The 16,268-nt window shown below is 49.5% G+C and overlaps 2 protein-coding genes and 1 long non-coding RNA gene across 10 annotated transcripts in view; 2 read left to right on the top strand and 1 right to left on the bottom strand.

Annotated features, from left to right (window-relative positions):
- MTHFR (methylenetetrahydrofolate reductase) overlaps positions 1–8,801 on the bottom strand; it is a 20,480-nt gene extending 11,679 nt beyond the window's left edge. The window contains exons 1-4 of one of the 6 annotated variants that reach the window (XM_023191961.1): positions 8,591–8,801; positions 5,352–5,600; positions 3,633–3,871; positions 2,692–2,802 (exon numbers count right to left, since the gene is read on the bottom strand). In XM_023191961.1, the coding sequence (XP_023047729.1) occupies positions 2,692–2,802; positions 3,633–3,871; positions 5,352–5,587 (586 nt within the window). In that variant the 5' untranslated portion in view covers positions 5,588–5,600; positions 8,591–8,801. Of the gene's footprint in view, positions 1–2,691; positions 2,803–3,632; positions 3,872–5,351; positions 5,601–5,875; positions 6,553–8,313; positions 8,571–8,590 lie in introns of those variants that run through there. The other 5 variants (XM_023191962.1, XM_023191963.1, XM_023191960.1 and 2 more) reach the window with 5 other exon arrangements.
- On the top strand, positions 849–4,117 carry LOC116418551. The gene is made up of 3 exons (XR_004228638.1): positions 849–902; positions 1,828–1,906; positions 2,953–4,117. It is a non-coding gene; the product is annotated as an uncharacterized LOC116418551 (long non-coding RNA).
- CLCN6 (chloride voltage-gated channel 6) overlaps positions 8,769–16,268 on the top strand; it is a 38,942-nt gene continuing 31,442 nt past the window's right edge. For 2 of the 3 annotated variants that reach the window (XR_002726334.2, XM_023191953.2), the window contains exons 1-2: positions 8,771–9,051; positions 9,836–9,895. Coding sequence is in view for 1 of the 3 variants with exons in the window: in XM_023191953.2 (XP_023047721.1) it covers positions 8,965–9,051; positions 9,836–9,895 (147 nt within the window). In the remaining 2 variants the exon portion in view is untranslated. Of the gene's footprint in view, positions 9,052–9,835; positions 9,896–16,268 lie in introns of all 3 variants that reach the window. The other variant, XM_023191954.1, reaches the window with a different exon arrangement.

Below are 16,268 nucleotides of genomic sequence, written 5' to 3'. Positions count from 1 at the left end.
CGCCCAGCTAGTTTTTTTGTATTTTTTTAGTAGAGATGGGGTTTCACTGTGTTAGCCAGGATGGTCTCGATCTCCTGACCTCGTGATCCGCCCATCTCAGCCTCCCAAAGTGCTGGGATTACAGGCTTGAGCCACCGCGCCCGGCCTCTGTGCTGTTTCTAATGGCAAAACCGGCATCTGGTTCAGAGAGCTGCCTAGAGTACAACAAGCCACCCACAAAACAATGAGCTCCCGGAGCCTGAAAACACAGGGGCAGTGGATGCCCAAGGCAGGATTCCGGAATTGCTTGGGAAGGTGAGACCAGGTGTCCCGTAGGCTCCTTACTGGCTCTGTGAACTCTCTGACCCCTTTCCTAAATGACTAAACGTACTAGCAGCCTTGCTTGGTCAGGCAAGTAGCACGACCACAGGCCTTCATGTAACGACACGGAGTGCTGGTTTCATCAGCCCAAGCCCAGGGCAGGACCCTGAGAAAGGCGGAAAGCCAAGCTGCTCTGCTCTGATAAGGCAGTTTCGTTCTTAAGAAACCCAGAGTCATAAAAATGAATATAAAAACTACGGTTTCCAGGGGTAAGGGAGTGGGGGATAAAGCACTAGGGCTTCACACTTTCAATAACAAAGCTGTTTTCCCAGTAGGAATTTCAGAAACAACAAGGCTTTTTAACAGCTGAAACTACAGCTATAATACCTAAATATTACCGAACAAATCTAGCATTTGATTACATATAGATTTTGCTATTTACTCTATTTTTCTATCATGAACAGCTGAGTGCTTTCTTTTTAAATTTTTTGTGTATTTTTTGTAGAGACGGACTCTCACTAGGTTGCCCAGGCTGGTCTTGATCTCCTGCCTCAGTCTCCCAAAGCTCTGGGATTACAGGCATGAGTTACCATGCCCAACAGGTTGGTGTTTTCTAATTCACTGATCTTCATTACCCACTTGATAAGCAAAGTAGGAAACCATTCAGCAACTGTGAGCTCACAGCTTCGCTACTTTCCAATCATGATCACGTAACGCCCATCACTGGTGCACACTCCCCGATTAACTGACTATATTGTGGCTGATACAAGCGATGACAATTTAACAGTTGGAAATGCCTGTTCTCTGACTCCTAGTCAGTGCTTCCCAGACTTAACACCTAAACACCCCTGTTGACAGAACAGACATATCCATGGGGGGTTAGGGACAAGGCCAAAGTCACCCACAACAAGTAATTTTCTTGAAGTCACATGGTTTTTGTTTGTTTTGAGACAGAGTCTTGCTCTGTTGCCCAGGCTACAGTGCACTGGCGTGATCTCGGCTCACTACAAACTCCGCCTCCCAGGTTCAAGCGATTCTCCTGCCTCAGCCTACCGAGTAGCTGGGACTACAAGCACGCGCCACCATGCCTGGCTAATTTTTGTATTTTTAGTAGAGATGGGGTTTCACTATGTTGGACAGGATGGTCTCGAACTCCTGACCTCATGATCTGCCCACCTTGGCCTCCCAGAGTGCTTGGATTATAGGCTTGAGTCACTGCATCTGGCCTTTTTTTTTTTTTTAGTTCATATCACTTTAGATGCCACTCCATAACGTAGCCATGTTTAACATAAAAATGGTAGGATTTCTTCCAAAATATTGGCAAAAAACTGTCATCCCAGAAAATGTGCCAATCCAGGGAATTCCTGTCCCTGGTGCACACTGCCTCACCATACCTGAGCCCTGTCTGAGATGCCGAGGGCTCAATCCCAGCCTTTAGCTTCAACGGTGGGAGGGAAGTCCAACCCACCCATTTCTGTTGGGTAAACCTGGTCTTGTGGCTGTGGCCAATGGTGAATCTCTCTCCAGGGAATTGGGAAAGGAGGCCCATCCATTAGCCTGCGGAACTGGCTGGAGCTGACACTCTGCACACTCAGGAGCAGGCCAGGTGTGTGGAAAAGCATGGGCATCAGGTCTCCCAGACGAAGCACAAATGTGCAGTGGGAAGTGGAGATGGGGGACCCTGTGGTGCCAGAGGGAACGAGGGAGGTCCTTGCATTTTGACCTCTTCCAGTGCCTCGTGAGGTCTGAGGCCATCGCCTGACCTTGGGTTCCCTGCCCTCTGGAATCCTGTTAGTAAATTTCCCTCTCTTGTGGGGTGTTTTGTTTTGTTTTCTTTGAGATGTAGTCTCGCTCTGTCACTGAGGCTGGAGTGCAGTGGCACAATCTCGGCTTATTGCAACCTCCGCCTTCTGGGTCCAAGGGATTCTCCTGGCTCAGCCTCCCGAGTAGCTGGGACTACAGGCGTGCACCACCATACCCGGCTAATTTTTGTATTTTTAGTAGATGGGGTTTCGTCATGTTGGTCAGGCTGGTCTCGAACTCCTGACCTCAGGTGATCTGCCTGCCTCAGCCTCCCAAAGTGCTGGGATTACAGGCGTGAGCCACGGCGCCGGCCCACTCTTTTGTTTTAAAGAAAAGAATAGGGCCTAGAAGCAGGTTAAGGGCACAGCCAGGCAGAGGAACAAAAAGCTAAGGGTCGATGGTGGCAGGCCCAGGAGGGGAGTAGGTGATACAAAAGGAGCAAGGACACGATACAGTTCACCTCTGCATGTCCCTCATCTAGCAGGGACCCATAGGTGTATCTGATCACTGTGTCCTGCACCGAACACCAACAGGCTATCTGAGCCTCCCTAGCTCCATTCCCGCCACCAGGATGATCCAGTCACTCACCTGCCACACAGAGGTCAAAGTAGTCACCAAACTCACTTCGGATGTGTTTCACCAGGTCCACTGCGTAGTTGAAGCCTCCCTCCTCCTCTTCCCACTGGTCACCTATGGGGTCTGCAGGGTTGGTGGAGGTCATGGTCACTGGGTCTCACCCAACCTCCAGAGAGCCTTTCTGTTCCCTCTACCTAGCCCTGACACCTAGGACTGCGAGTCCCTGAAAGGCAGAAACTTCGTATTATTTAGGTTTGGTTCTTCTCTTTCTAGCCCTTGGTAAGACAGCGAGAGGAAAGAAAGCAGCCCACCCGTTCAGTATTCACTGCGTGCTGACCCTGTGCTGGCGGTGGAGAATAGGAGACCACTGCCGCTCCTCAGTGTGCCTGGAGGATTGGAGAGCCCTTCCCTACTTCTACCTGGGCATGCCTGCCACCCTCTCCCATCCCACGGCCTTAGGGCTCCTGCCTCCTGGGAGAATTTTCTACTCAAGTGAAGGGGTCTTGTGGTGGGGAGCAGGAGGCCACAGGACCCCACCCCTCAGGCTCCCTCTTCCCACTCTTGGGTGGCCTGACAACAGCAGGCACCAGAGGCCTAACCGGCTATTCTCACTCCTGGATACTCTGTGATTGGGCCAAGTGCTGGGTGCAGCCAGCAACAGATGCAATGGTATAGTCAGGGCAGAGGGTTATCAGGCTGCGACTGCATTCCCGACGGAACTCCTACATCGAGGTCAAGAGTTGGAAGAGGTGGCTGCGGCTGCCTGTGTGTGGTGCCCAGGGTGACTCACTGCCCACAACGCCTGCTGACACTACTGGTGGGGATGGGATCCTGCGGATCCTCAGCGTGGGGCCCAGGGAGCAGTAAAGGACCATTTCAGGAACCAAGTTCAGGCTACAAGTGGCCTCTGGGAAAGCTAGAACCCAGAGTGTAGGGGAGTGCTGGCTCCACACCTCCCCGCAGCGCCATGATGTTCTTCAGGCCCAGCTGCTTGGCTTTGTGCAGATGGCCCGTGATCTCCTCCAGGCGCTGACAGCAGCAGGTCATGTGCAGGATGGTCTCCAGGCCACAGTAGTTCACGGCGGTGCTGGCAATCATCATGGAGGAGGTCTCCTTGTCTGAGCCAGGGTCACCTGCTGGGTGCCAGGTCACATCTATGAAGAGGGGGCCGCCTGCCGCCATCCGGTCAAACCTGTAGGGGGTTTGTTTCTGAAGAGAGGTTCCAGGGGCAATACCATCCCTCACTGCCTTCCCATGGGGCCCAAGAGTTAGAGAAGCATAAATGAAGGTTGGAGACAGACCAATCAGTGTTCATATCCTGGCTTTGCTACTTATAGCTGTATGATCTTGGGTACATTACTTCACCTCTGTGAGTTCTGTTTCCTTATTTGTACGACGCGGCAGATAATAGTACCCACTTCATAATAACACTAGGAGGCTGAGCGCAGTGGCTCACGCCTGTAATCCCAGCACTTTGGGAGGCTGAGGCGGGCGGATTATTTGAGGTCAGGAGTTCAAGACCAGCCTGGTCAACATGGTGAAACCCCATCTCTACTAAAAATACAACAATTAGCTGGGTGTGGTGGTGGGTGCCTGTAATCCCAGCTACTTGGGAGGCAGAGGCAGGAGAATCGCTTGAGCCAGGAGGCGGAGCTTGCAGTGAGCTGAGATCACACCACTGCACTCAGGCCTGGGCTACAGAGTAAGACCCCGTCTCAAAAAATAAATAAATAAATAAAGCAACAACAAAAAAAAACCATAACAACACTAGGAGAATATGATGGCAGCTGGTTCCACAGCACTTAGAACAGTGCCTGGTGTACAAACCGAATACTCAGTATATATGAGGTGCCGTTGTGATCACTATTACAGAGGTAAGACACAATAACGGCGCCACCATTTTGTGAGAGCAGCACTTAAGACTTTTCACAGCGTTTGCCCATTTATTATCTCGGGTGAGTTAAGACATCATGGTTGAGAGTTAGTGGAATCCTAACTGTGGCAAACACAGCCTCGCCGTAGGAACAGTTAGAAAGAGGGTCGGCAGACTCACGTTTCTTTCATGCCACCCCCCAAGCCCTGTGCAGCAGCTTACAGTTGTGCAGACCAAGGCCAAGTTCCGAAACGAGACTCAAAACCTGGATGTGCACAAGTACTTGTGTTACAAGCTATCAGCGGTGTATTTAAACATCCTTGTGCGTTTAAACTTCAAAAACTTGGGAGTGACACGTGAGAAGTGCAAACAGTAAAAGCCATAAACTTTAAAAAAAAAACAAAAACTGCAATTCATGAAGTGCTCATGTAATTCAGTTGGCATTTCTAGATTTCAGGAAGCATAATCCAAATTTCTAACTTGCTGAAAACATTCTCACTGCTTTGTAACTTCCTAAACTGCACTCGTGATCCAGCCCCCAAGTTCCACCAAAGAATATACTGTGAGAATCAACATTTTTAACCCATTGAAGAGTGTGTCTAAAATACCCTTGACACTGTGGAGGGACTTTTACAGGCAAGAGAAGCCGCAGATCAGATGACCCACTCTGCCTTCTCCTTCCTGCCTGCTCTGGCTGCTTTTTTCTGCCGGGTTAAAGGGCAGCCCAGCCTCAGGGCTGACAGTTGGCTCCCCAGGAATCAGCACTCCCCGCCCCCACCTTAACCTTGCATCAATTTACCTTGAGATGAGATTGACAGCTCCCTCAGCAGTTCGAGGAGGGAAGAATTCCAAGGAGAACCACTTGTCACCAGATTCCATTCGCCGCCTCATCTTGTCCCGGAGTCTCTCATGCCGCTCGGGGTCCAGGCCCGGGGTGGAACATCTCGAACTGTCTTTGGAGCTCTCGCTGCTACTGCTGGCACTGCCCTCCAAACAGGGGTTGGGGCTGCCATTTCCTCTGGCTTCGTTCACCATGGCCAGGTTCCTGCTGCACGGGGTGGGGCAGGGAGCATCAGGGGGCAGGCAGCCACACCCCCGGCACATCGAGACACCTGAGTGGCAGGTTCACGCCGGAGGTGCTGTATTTCCACACAGGAAGAAGGCCAAAAAAGGTGACACTGCCCCCTCCCAGTGGCTCCATGCTACTCAGCTATAGCTGTCGGGGCCGCCTCACTCAAAGCCTAGCCCTCCGCTGCTGCCAGGTTCCTTGCATGCAAGGCAGCCCCCACCCGGCACTACAACGTGCTCCTCGGTGACAGCTACCTGATGGAAGGTGGCACAGAGAACCTCACGCTGCCGGCCTGCGAGGCCCATATTCCTAGTGAGGGGCAGTAGTGCCCAGCTGGGAGGACCCTGGCTTTTCGATGGTCCATCTCTGTCAGCTAGGCCCAGAGTGCGTGGGGAGGGAACACAGGCACCTTCCCCAGCGGGTGTGTTCAACTGGGCGGAGCTGCGACAAAGGAAGAGGCCTGAGCTAGAGCCAGCACAAGGGGGCGGGGGCAAGACTTCCAGGCGAGGAGGAAGGGCTGAGACTCTAGTAAGGGGAAGCGGATGGAAGGAGGGGGACTCGGGCAGAGATTGCAGGGGTTGGTGGAGATGAGGAACAGCTCACTCTGGCTGGCTCTGCCTGGAACATCTGTTACTTGAAACAGTGTGTGTGCAGGATGGAAGGATTGAGGGTTTGACTATGCAGCCAGATTTGTCCTGAGTTCATGCTACTCCAAAAAGACTGTGTTGTGGGTTAGAACTGGACGCTGGCCATATTCCAAAAATAGCCAGACCCAAGTTCAGTAAGGGCACGAATTTCTCAGAACAAAAGCTGCCCCATGTGCTTGCCTTGCGGGCTGGTCTTCTTACATACCACAGAATTCAATTAAAATCATCACAGTGACCCAGCTACTGGGAAGGCTGAGGCAGAAGGATCACCTGAGTCCAGGAGTTCAAGGCCAGCCTGGGCAACATAGTGAGACTCCATCTCTTAAAAAAACAAAAAACACACCTGTAATCCCAGCACTTTGGGAGGCCAAGGCGGGTGGATCACCTGAGGCCAGGAGTTTGAGACCAGCCTGACCAACCAACATTGGTGGTGGGTGCCTGTAATCCCAGCTACTCGGGAGGATGAGGCAGGAGAATCGCTTGAACCCGGAAGGCAGAGATTGCGGTGAACTGAGATTGTACCATTGCACTCCAGCCTGGGCCACAAGAGCGAAACTCCGTCTCAAAAAAAAAAAAAAACAGAAACAAGTAATCAGAGCCACCAGGGCACAGCCAGGCCAACAGAGGGCATAGTGCCATCTGGCAGTCTGGTGAAGAAAATAAGACAAACACTTAAAAAAACAAAACACGGCCGGGCGCGGTGGCTCAAGCCTGTAATCCCAGCACTTTGGGAGGCCGAGACGGGTGGATTACGAAGTCAGGAGATCGAGACCATCCCGGCCTACACGGCGAAACCCCGTCTCTATTAAAAAATACAAAAAACTAGCCGGGCGAGATGGCGGGCGCCTGTAGTCCCAGCTACTCGGGAGGCTGAGGCAGGAGAATGGCGTAAACCCAGGAGGCGGAGCTTGCAGTGAGCGGAGATCGCGCCACTGCACTTCAGCCTGGGCGACAGAGCGAGACTCCATCTCAAAAAAAAAAAAAAAAAACACTTGCACAGCAATGGACAAACACACAGTAGTGAATCAGTGTGTGGTAACATGGCACAACAGAGGAAAGACCAGGTCAGGTTCATTTCTTTCAGACTGTCCACCATTAACCCCGTGTACCTAACCATTTGGGGTCTTAGACTCTTTTGACAATCTGATTAAATGCACTGCTTCTCTCCCCTGAAATACATGCACAGGAGCACAGACTACGCGAGGATGTATCCCAAGACAAGGAGTTGATTCCAGACTAAGAACCCTGGGCCAAAGCTTTCTCCCCCTAGGGCTACTCTCTTTCATTCAGACCTCAAACTCCAGATTCTCAGTGGGGATGGTCGTGGGGAGTGAGGAACGGGGGGATGGAGGTGGGGTGGGGAGAGGGGTAACAGCAAGAGCAGCCAGTTGGCCTTTCTCCAGCATTTAAGGGAACACCTTGTTAATTGCCTGCTGGAACAGAACCTAGAGTGGGAGGAGGCTGAACCACCTGCAAACCCTCTGATTTTCAAAGACTTACTGCATTCCTAGTATATGCCAGGCACGTGCCATATTTGTAAGCCAACACCCACGATTTATCCGTTACCAGCTGGATTCCCATAGCACCCTGGGTTGTAGCTGGGTTAAAGGCCTGTCTCCTTTCTCTTTTCCCAGTTTCCTGAGACCAGGACCGGTGTCCTGCCTGGAGTATCCCCAGAGTTTGGCACACGGTGATAGCCAACATTCAGTGAGCGCCAAAGGGCCAGGCGCTGCCACTCTCTTAAAATAAGCCTCTGTCATTTACTGAGCACCTAGTCTGCGCCAAGCACTGGGATACTAAGCCCACGACACCCAGAAAGGTCCCGGTGGACCCCCGTGCCCCGAGGGACGCAGAGGGCGCCAGGGACCGCAGTGCCCCGGGCCCAGCGCTCTTCTCCAGGTGCTCGCCGGGGAGGCAGGTCTAAAAGGCAGGAGCCGGAAGCCGTCTCGGCGCCCAGATGGCCGAGAATCGAGTCACCAGGTCACTGGGTCACCGATGGGGGCGAGGACATGGGCCTGGGCCGGTCAGGGGGGCGGGATCGTCACCTCTGGCTCAGGGGCCCCTCATTCCCGGGGCCCCTCCGTCCAGGCAGGGGGCGAAAGTGAGTCTTCGCCTGCAGGTTGACGGTCGCTGGAGGTGGTAGCCATTGGGAGTTACACTAATCCCGCGAAGGGTGCGCGGAGGGGGGCGGCAGCCCCTCCCAAGAAGAGAGGCAGGCCGGCCTCCAGCGCTCCCCGCCCATGAGCACGTCCTTGCCCCCGGGATGTTGTTCGCCGGCTCCGGGATCTCCCTCCCGGCGACCCCAGCCTCGCCGACACTCACCCTTCAGTCCCGGGTGACTCAGAACGCTCGCCCGCCGGCCGCACCAGTGTGGCCTCTGTAGGGGCGGGGAACGCAATGAGGGGCGCGGCGCGAGTGTCAGCTTGCTGGAGAGGCGGGCCCGACAGGGCGGAAACCACCGGTGCGGGTGACCGGAAGCCCCGCCTCCAACATGGCCGCGCCCACGGGTCTCTTTGGAGGCCGTGTCTTTACCGTCATGTGACGCTAGCCGTCGCCCCACCCGTCTGCAGCCACTCCCGTTCTCAGTCCCAGAGCTCGAGAGGGCCACGTGACCGTCCCGGGACCAGTCACGTGAGGCGCAGATCCTTGGTGGGAGGGAGTGGTAGAGGGGTCCAGAGTGGCAGTAAAGGAGGAAGATGGCGGGGTGCAGGGGGTCTCTGTGCTGCTGTTGCAGGTGGTGCTGCTGCTGCGGTGAGCGTGAGACCCGCACCCCCGAGGAGCTGGTAAGGAGCGGGCGGAGCCGGGCTGGGGAGGGGGCGGTTGCTAAGGGACTGCGAGAGGCGTTGCCGGGGGTGGGGCCGGGCCAATCTGGGCCCGCAGGTGGCAGCGGGTGGGGTCTGGGGACCGCAGTCGGGGCTCTCGAAGCGTCTACCCTGCTTCATGTGCCTAAGTCTGGGATCTTTTCTCATAACCCCTCCTGGAATCCGAAGGAGAATCCAGGCCAGCTCCTGTAAATCCCACCCATGTTTCCTTTTATTTCCATTTGAAAAGAGTTTGGAATGAAACAAGCGTTTTCAGAATGAGCTTCCTCACAGGAGTTTGTGCTTATCATGCGGCTGTTTTAGCTTCTCCAGTTCTTTCTTACTCTATCCCTCACCCTTTCTGGGTCACTGACAGTCCAGCTTCCCCTTGCAAAGCGTCCTAGGAAAACCCGAGTTGTGTTCCCAGAGTTGACAAGTCCTTTCTGATTTCAGATACGTCACATTGTCAAACGGAACCTGAATTTTTACTCCCCTCTTCAGCTGGCATTGGACATCTTTGAGGTGTCCTGAGGAGGAGGGTGGTTATTTGGAGACTCTATGAGTGGAAATGAAGAGCTCAGCTGATGGCTGTAGATCTCACCCACCTGGTCCCTCACCTCCGAAAGGTTTTTTTTTAGGGGCTGATTCCTAGTTGATAATGGCTCCAGGTGATGTAGAAGCTAGCCACTGATTTGAGTAAATACTTCTGCCTCCTTCCACTCTTAACCACTAAAATGGGGCTCCCTCTGCGGATCTATTTTTCTAGACTATCCTTGGAGAAACACAGGAGGAGGAGGATGAGATTCTTCCAAGGAAAGACTATGAGGTGAGCTCCTTTGATACTGCTTGGGTAACTAAAGTAGTGCGTGGCCTGGTCACTTCAGGCTGAAACATTATGATTCCAACCAGTGATGCTGTTTGACCTTCTGTCCCAGGGAGTGAGTGAGTAAGAAAACTTGCGTCTGGGAAAGAGACTGTTTAGCAAGCCCTTTTCTCACCTTAACCCCAAAACAAAGTCTAGTGTTTTTACACGTTTATAAATCTGTGGCACCTTAATCTGGATAGAGTATGTATTTGCCGTTAAACTGTTTGCTTCTACAGCTTACAGAGTCCTAGAGTGAAAGGCACTGGCAGTATGTGCTCCTAACAGGTGTGTGCTCATAAACTGTTACGGAGGTCTTGCTTCTCTTCTAGGAGAGCTTGCTTTTCAGATATTTTCTTGCTCAAGCAGCTTGTCTCTGACATGTTCTTGATTGACGTTCCAACTCACATGTATGGGATTCTTAGAGGGTGTGTTTTTAGTAAAACCAACACTTCCAGGGGGAAACAACATGCGTGACTTTTTATCATTAAATTCTTAAACTGTATACTTAAAGAAGGTAGAGAAGAGCCAATAACCCCATTCATTAAAAGATAACTGTTAACACCTTACTAAGTATCTTTCTACATCCTTACCCATGCTTTTATATATATGATACATGCTTTTTTGAAGTAACAAAAATGAGATTCCTATTTTAACCTGTCCCACTCACCACCTTTATTATACTTTTTGTATCACTAGGTAATTTTCCACAACCTTTTTTTTTTTTTCTCTTTTTGAGACAGAGTCTCACTCTTCCAGGCAGTGGTGCAGTGGCGCAATCTCCGCTCACTGCAACCTCCGCCTCCTGGGTTCAAGTGATTCTCCTGCCTCAGCCTCCTGAGTAGCTGGGATTACAGGCGCATGCCACCACGCCCAGCTATTTTTTGTGTTTTTAGTAGGGTTGGGGTTTCACCATGTTGGTCAGGCTGGTCTCAAACTCCTAATCTGCCCGCCTCGACCTCCCAAAGTGCTGGGATTACAGTTGTGAGCCACCGTGCCTGGCCCACAATCTCTTTTTAAACAGGAATAGTATTTTATTGTGCCACAATGTATTTACTCTGTCTTGGGTTTCTTCCAACTTTTTTGTATCACGAACTGCATAGTGGTGAACATCCATCTATCCATCTATCGTTTCCTGTCCATCTTTAATTTCTTTCACTTCTTGGAATTAATCATGTATATATCTAGTGTGTTTTAAAAATGTCATATGGGGCCGGGCTTGGTGGCTCACGCCTGTGATCCCAGCACTTTGGGAGACTGAGGTGGTGGATCACCTGAGGTCAGGAACAGCCTGGCAAACATGGCAAAACCCCATCTCTACTAAAAACACAAAAATTAGCTGGGCGCGGTGAATGAGCTGGTAATCCCAGCTACTCGGGAGGCTGAGGTGAGAGAATCCCTTGAACCCGGGAGGCGGAGATTGCAATGAGCCGAGATTGCGCCACTGCACTCCAGCCTGAGTGACAGAGCAAAACTCTGTCTCAAAAAAAAAAAAAAAAAAAGTCATATGGACTTAAAAAAATTAATATGCTAGACAATAACATTCCCAGGCTTTCTTTTCAATATTTCATCTTACTTTTGCTGTAGAATTTAGTGTCAACATTAGGATTTGTGGTGTAGCACTTTTTTTTAACTTTTATTATGAAGGATTTCAACTATATGCAAAAACAGAATAATCTGTGGAAACCCCTTGTCCTCATCACACAGCTTCCACAGTGATTTAACTCAAGCCCAGTCTTCTTTTGTCTGTGCTTTCATTACCCACTTCTCCATTCTCATTATTTTTTAATTGTGTGTGTGTGTGTGTGTGTGTGTATTTTAAAGTAGAGACAGTCTCCCTGTGTTGCCCAGGCTGGTCTCAAACTCCTTGACACCAGCGATCCTCCCATGTCAACCTCCCAAAGTTCTGGGATTACAGTCATGATCTACCATACCTGGCCGCCCTTCCCATGTTATTTTGAAAGAAATTCTGTACATCATATTATTTCACCCATAATTCAATGTGCATCTCTTAACGGATAAGGACTTTTAAAAAGCATAACTCAATACTACTACCACATCTAAAAAATTAGCAATTTCTTGATATCAAATATCTACTGTCCAGATTTTCCAGTTTTCTTGTAAATGTCATATGTATTTTAACTTTCTTTGTATCAGGTTCCAAAAAGGTCCTTTTTTATTTGTTTGATAGATCTGTTAAATCTCTTTTAATCTGTAGGTTCTTCCTTCATCTATTTTTTTTTTTTTTTTTTTTTTTAGTTATTTGACAACGTCATTGGGACCGTGGGATTTTCTACTATCTGGATTTTGCCATTTGGGCCCTTTTGTATAGTTTAATATGCTACTCTGATGGGACCGCTTTGAATGAACCAAAAAGCACTGTATCCACCACTGCTGTGTTTTCTTCTATTTCTTTTTTTTTTCTTTTTTTAAAATTTGAGATGGAGTCTCACTCTTGGTGCCCAGGTTGGAGTGCAGTGGCTCAATCTCAGCTCACTACAACTTCCGCCCCACCCTAGGTTCAAGGGGTTCTTTTGCCCCAGCCTTCTGAGTAGCTGGGATTACAGGCGCCCACCACCACACCCGGCTAATTTTTGTAGTTTTAGTAGAGATAGGGTTTCACCATGTTTACCAGGTTGGTCTCGAACTCCTGACCTCAGGTGATCCCACTTCGGGCTCGGGCTCCCAAAGTGCTGAGATTACAGGCATGAGCCACCATGCCTGGCCATTTTCTTCTGTTTCGTAAGTATTTGTTTCCTTGCACATAGTAGAGAAGTTTGCAGGAATTAGTATAAGATACTCTGTATTGTTCTGTCACCTTGCATTCTCTCACTGAACCCTGTCACATCATCCTGACTGTATCACCAGGACTGAGACTGTCTCACAGCCTTCATCCTACTTCTAGGAGCTCACCAAGGCTTCCCCATAGACACCCAGGTTCCCTCAACCCTTCTACTAAATTGCACTTACATTTGTAATGCACTTGCCTTCAGCTGATATGCATATTCATGTAAGTTTTGTTGTTTTTGTTGTCCTTTGAGACAGAACGCCCAGGCTGGAATGCGGTGGTGCAGTCTTGGCTCACTGCATCCTCTACCCCCGCCCCCGAGTTCAAGCTATTCTCCTACTTCAGCCTCCCGAGTAGCTGGGACTACATGCATACACCACCATGCCTAGCTAATTTTTGTTTTTTGTTTTTTGTTTTTTTTTTAATTTTTGTATTTTTAGTAGAGACGGGGTTTCACCATGTTGACCAGGCTGGTCTTGAACTCCTGACCTCAGGTGATCCACCTCAGCCTCCAAGTGCTGGGATTACAAGCGTGAGCCACTGCGCCTGGCCATATTCATGTACATTTCATGGATTAATGTTCTTTTCATATTAGTCATTCATATTTCTCAACCATCTTCAAGAATGAGCTTCTTGAGAGCATTTGCTTTGATGTAAGAGCAAATTCATTCAGGCACTTAATCAGAAAAGTCTGGATTTTATGTAATCCATAAATAAATCGACTTGACACACAAAGTATAATAAAGAGGGGAGTGAGTGGGACAGGTTGAAATAGTTGATTTAGTGGAATCTCATTTTTGTTACTTAAAACATGTATTAAAAGCATGTGTATAAAAACATGGGTAGGGATGTAGAAGGATATTTAGTAAGGTGTTAATAGTCATATTTTAATGAATTGGGGTTATAGGCTTTTTCTGTACCTTGTTTGATAGTCAATCAACTAGAAAACCCTTCTGTTGAATAACTTTCTAAAAAGCGCCCCTTCTCCTTCCTGTCTTAGGAAGAGTTCATTGCTTATATTTGACTCTTTATTTGATAAATTCAGGGTCTTACAAAATGTTAGAATCCCATTTTGACATCCATTCTCATTACAGGTGATTTGAATAATAGTAACTTTCTGCGAGATGTGCCATTACAAACAGGAATGTTTTCATGTAGGTCACACAGTCTATTAATATTATACCTTTGAATTAGAAAGAGGCACCCTCAGAACGTAAGACCTAGAATTAAAGGCCTCCCCCACTGGCCATAGCAGCACCCCTAGCTCACAGCCAGTTGAAGGTGGTTTTGGTGTGAACACTAAGATGCCCTTTCCTGGTTGAATTGGGGCTGGTTCAGCCCCCACCTCCCTCCCGGCCAGGTGCCATTTTGCTCATAACCCCCTGTAACAGCCCTGCAAGACACATAAAATTTTATTTTCTAAAAAAGTTGTTAGTCCCCTAAACCAAAGAGCAATATATACTGCAGAAATAAAAAGAAGTTAGTCATAGCAAAGGAGAAGTAACAGTATCTGGTTTTAAAAATAGGCCGTGGCCGGGCGTGGTGGCTCAAGCCTGTAATCCCAGCACTTTGGGAGGCCGAGACGGGCGGATCACGAGGTCAGGAGATTGAGACCATCCTGGTTAACATGGTGAAACCCCGTCTCTACTAAGAAAAATACAAAAAACTATCCAGGCGAGGTGGCGGGCGCCTATAGTCCCAGCTACTTGGGAGGCTGAGGCAGGAGAATGGTGTAAACCCAGGAGGCGGAGCTTGCAGTGAGCTGACATCCGGCCACTGCACTCCAGCCTGGGCGACAGAACGAGACTCCGTCTCAAAAAAAAAAAAAAAAAAAAATAGGTCATATATTCTGTTGGCACATATTTATGAAGTGCCAAACTCAACTAATTTATTTAAAAAAAAGAAAGGTTGGGCACAGTGGCTCACACCTATACGCCCAGCACTTTGGGAGGCCAAGGCAGGAGGATCGCTTAAAGCCAGGAGTTCAAGACCAGCCTGGGCAACAAAGTGAGAATTTGTTCCTACAAAAAATTTTGTTAAAAATTGGCAGGGGCCCGGGTACAGTGGCTCACACCTGTTACCCCCATACTTTAGGCTGAGGCAGGTGCATCACTTGAGTCCAGGACTTCAGACAAGCCTGGGCAACATGGCGAGACTCTGTCCCACCAAAAAATACAAAAAAATTAGCCAGGTATGGTGGCACGCCTGTGGTCCCACCTACTGAGGAGATCAAAGCAGGAGAATTGCTTGAGCCCAGGAGATGGAGGTTGCAGAGAGCTGTGATCGCACCACTGCACTCCAGCCTGGGTGACAGAGTGAGACCCCGACTAAAAAAAAAAAAGGGATTCTGGTGTTCTAGCGTTGCAGTTGTTTCTAAATGCCCTTCCTGGCAGTTTTATTGCACTATAATCGGCATACTATTCAGCTCACCCATGTAGAGTGTACAGTTCAATGGGGTTTTAAAAATTAGTATATTTACTGCATTGTACAACCATTCCCACAGTCAATTTTTTTATTTTTATTTTTATTTTTTTGAGATGGAGTTTCACTCTTGTTGCCCAGGCTAGAGTGCAATGTTGCGATCTCAGCTCACTGCAACCTCTGCCTCCTGCGTTCAAGTGATTCTCCTGCCTCAGCCTCCCGATAGCTGGGATTACAGGTGCCCGCCACCATGCCTGGCTAATTTTGTATTTTTAGTAGAGACGAGGCTTCTCCATGTTGGTCAGGCTGGTCTCGAACTCGTGGCCTCAGGTGATCCGCCCGCCTCAGCCTCCCAAAGTGCTGGGATTACAGGCATGAGCCGCTGCGCCCAGCTAATTCCTACAGTCAGTTTTAGAATATTTTCATCACCCGAGAGGAAACCCTGCACTCATTAGCAGCCACTGCCTGTTCTCCTTGCCCCTGACTCCAGGCAACCACTAATCTCCTTTCTATCTATAGATTTGCCTATTCTAGATATCTTAAAAACCTTCTAAATGTTTATGGAACCATAGCGTTATTAGATAGAACCATCAATCAAGTAATTGACCAGTAATTTCCATACATATTTGGGATGAAGGCAAGAGATAAGGACGAACCAAGCATTGTTTCTCCTCTGCTCTCAGGCACCACTCGCGCAACACTGCTGACACCGATGTGTGGAGGTTGTTTCCCCACACACCTAGCAAGCAGTCTCCAGCAGACACCTGCTGGGTATCCTCTAGTTGAGTGCCAACACTGTCTACCTGATGACGTCAGATCAGGTTGAGGGCTCTGTCCCACGAGACTGTTTCCACTTCAGATGCTAGTTAAAAGTAGTAGGCAGGCCGTGCGTGGTGGCTCACGACCATATTCCCAGCACTTTGGGAGGCCAAGGTAGGCAGGTTGCTTGAGCCCAGGAGTTTGAGACCAGCCTGGGCAACATGGTGAAACCCTATCTCCACAAAAATTTAAAAATTAGCTGAACATAGTGGTGCACACCTATAGTCCCGGTTACTCAGGAGGCTGAGGTGGGAGGACGGCTTAAGCCCAGGAGTTGGAGGTTGCAGTGAACCGAGATTGTGCCACTGC

This window comes from Piliocolobus tephrosceles, chromosome 1, assembly GCF_002776525.5.
Source record: "Piliocolobus tephrosceles isolate RC106 chromosome 1, ASM277652v3, whole genome shotgun sequence".
In the NCBI taxonomy this organism is placed as follows: domain Eukaryota; kingdom Metazoa; phylum Chordata; class Mammalia; order Primates; family Cercopithecidae; genus Piliocolobus; species Piliocolobus tephrosceles.
Note: the sequence above shows the minus strand (reverse complement) of the source record. Positions and strands in the feature narration are given on the sequence as shown.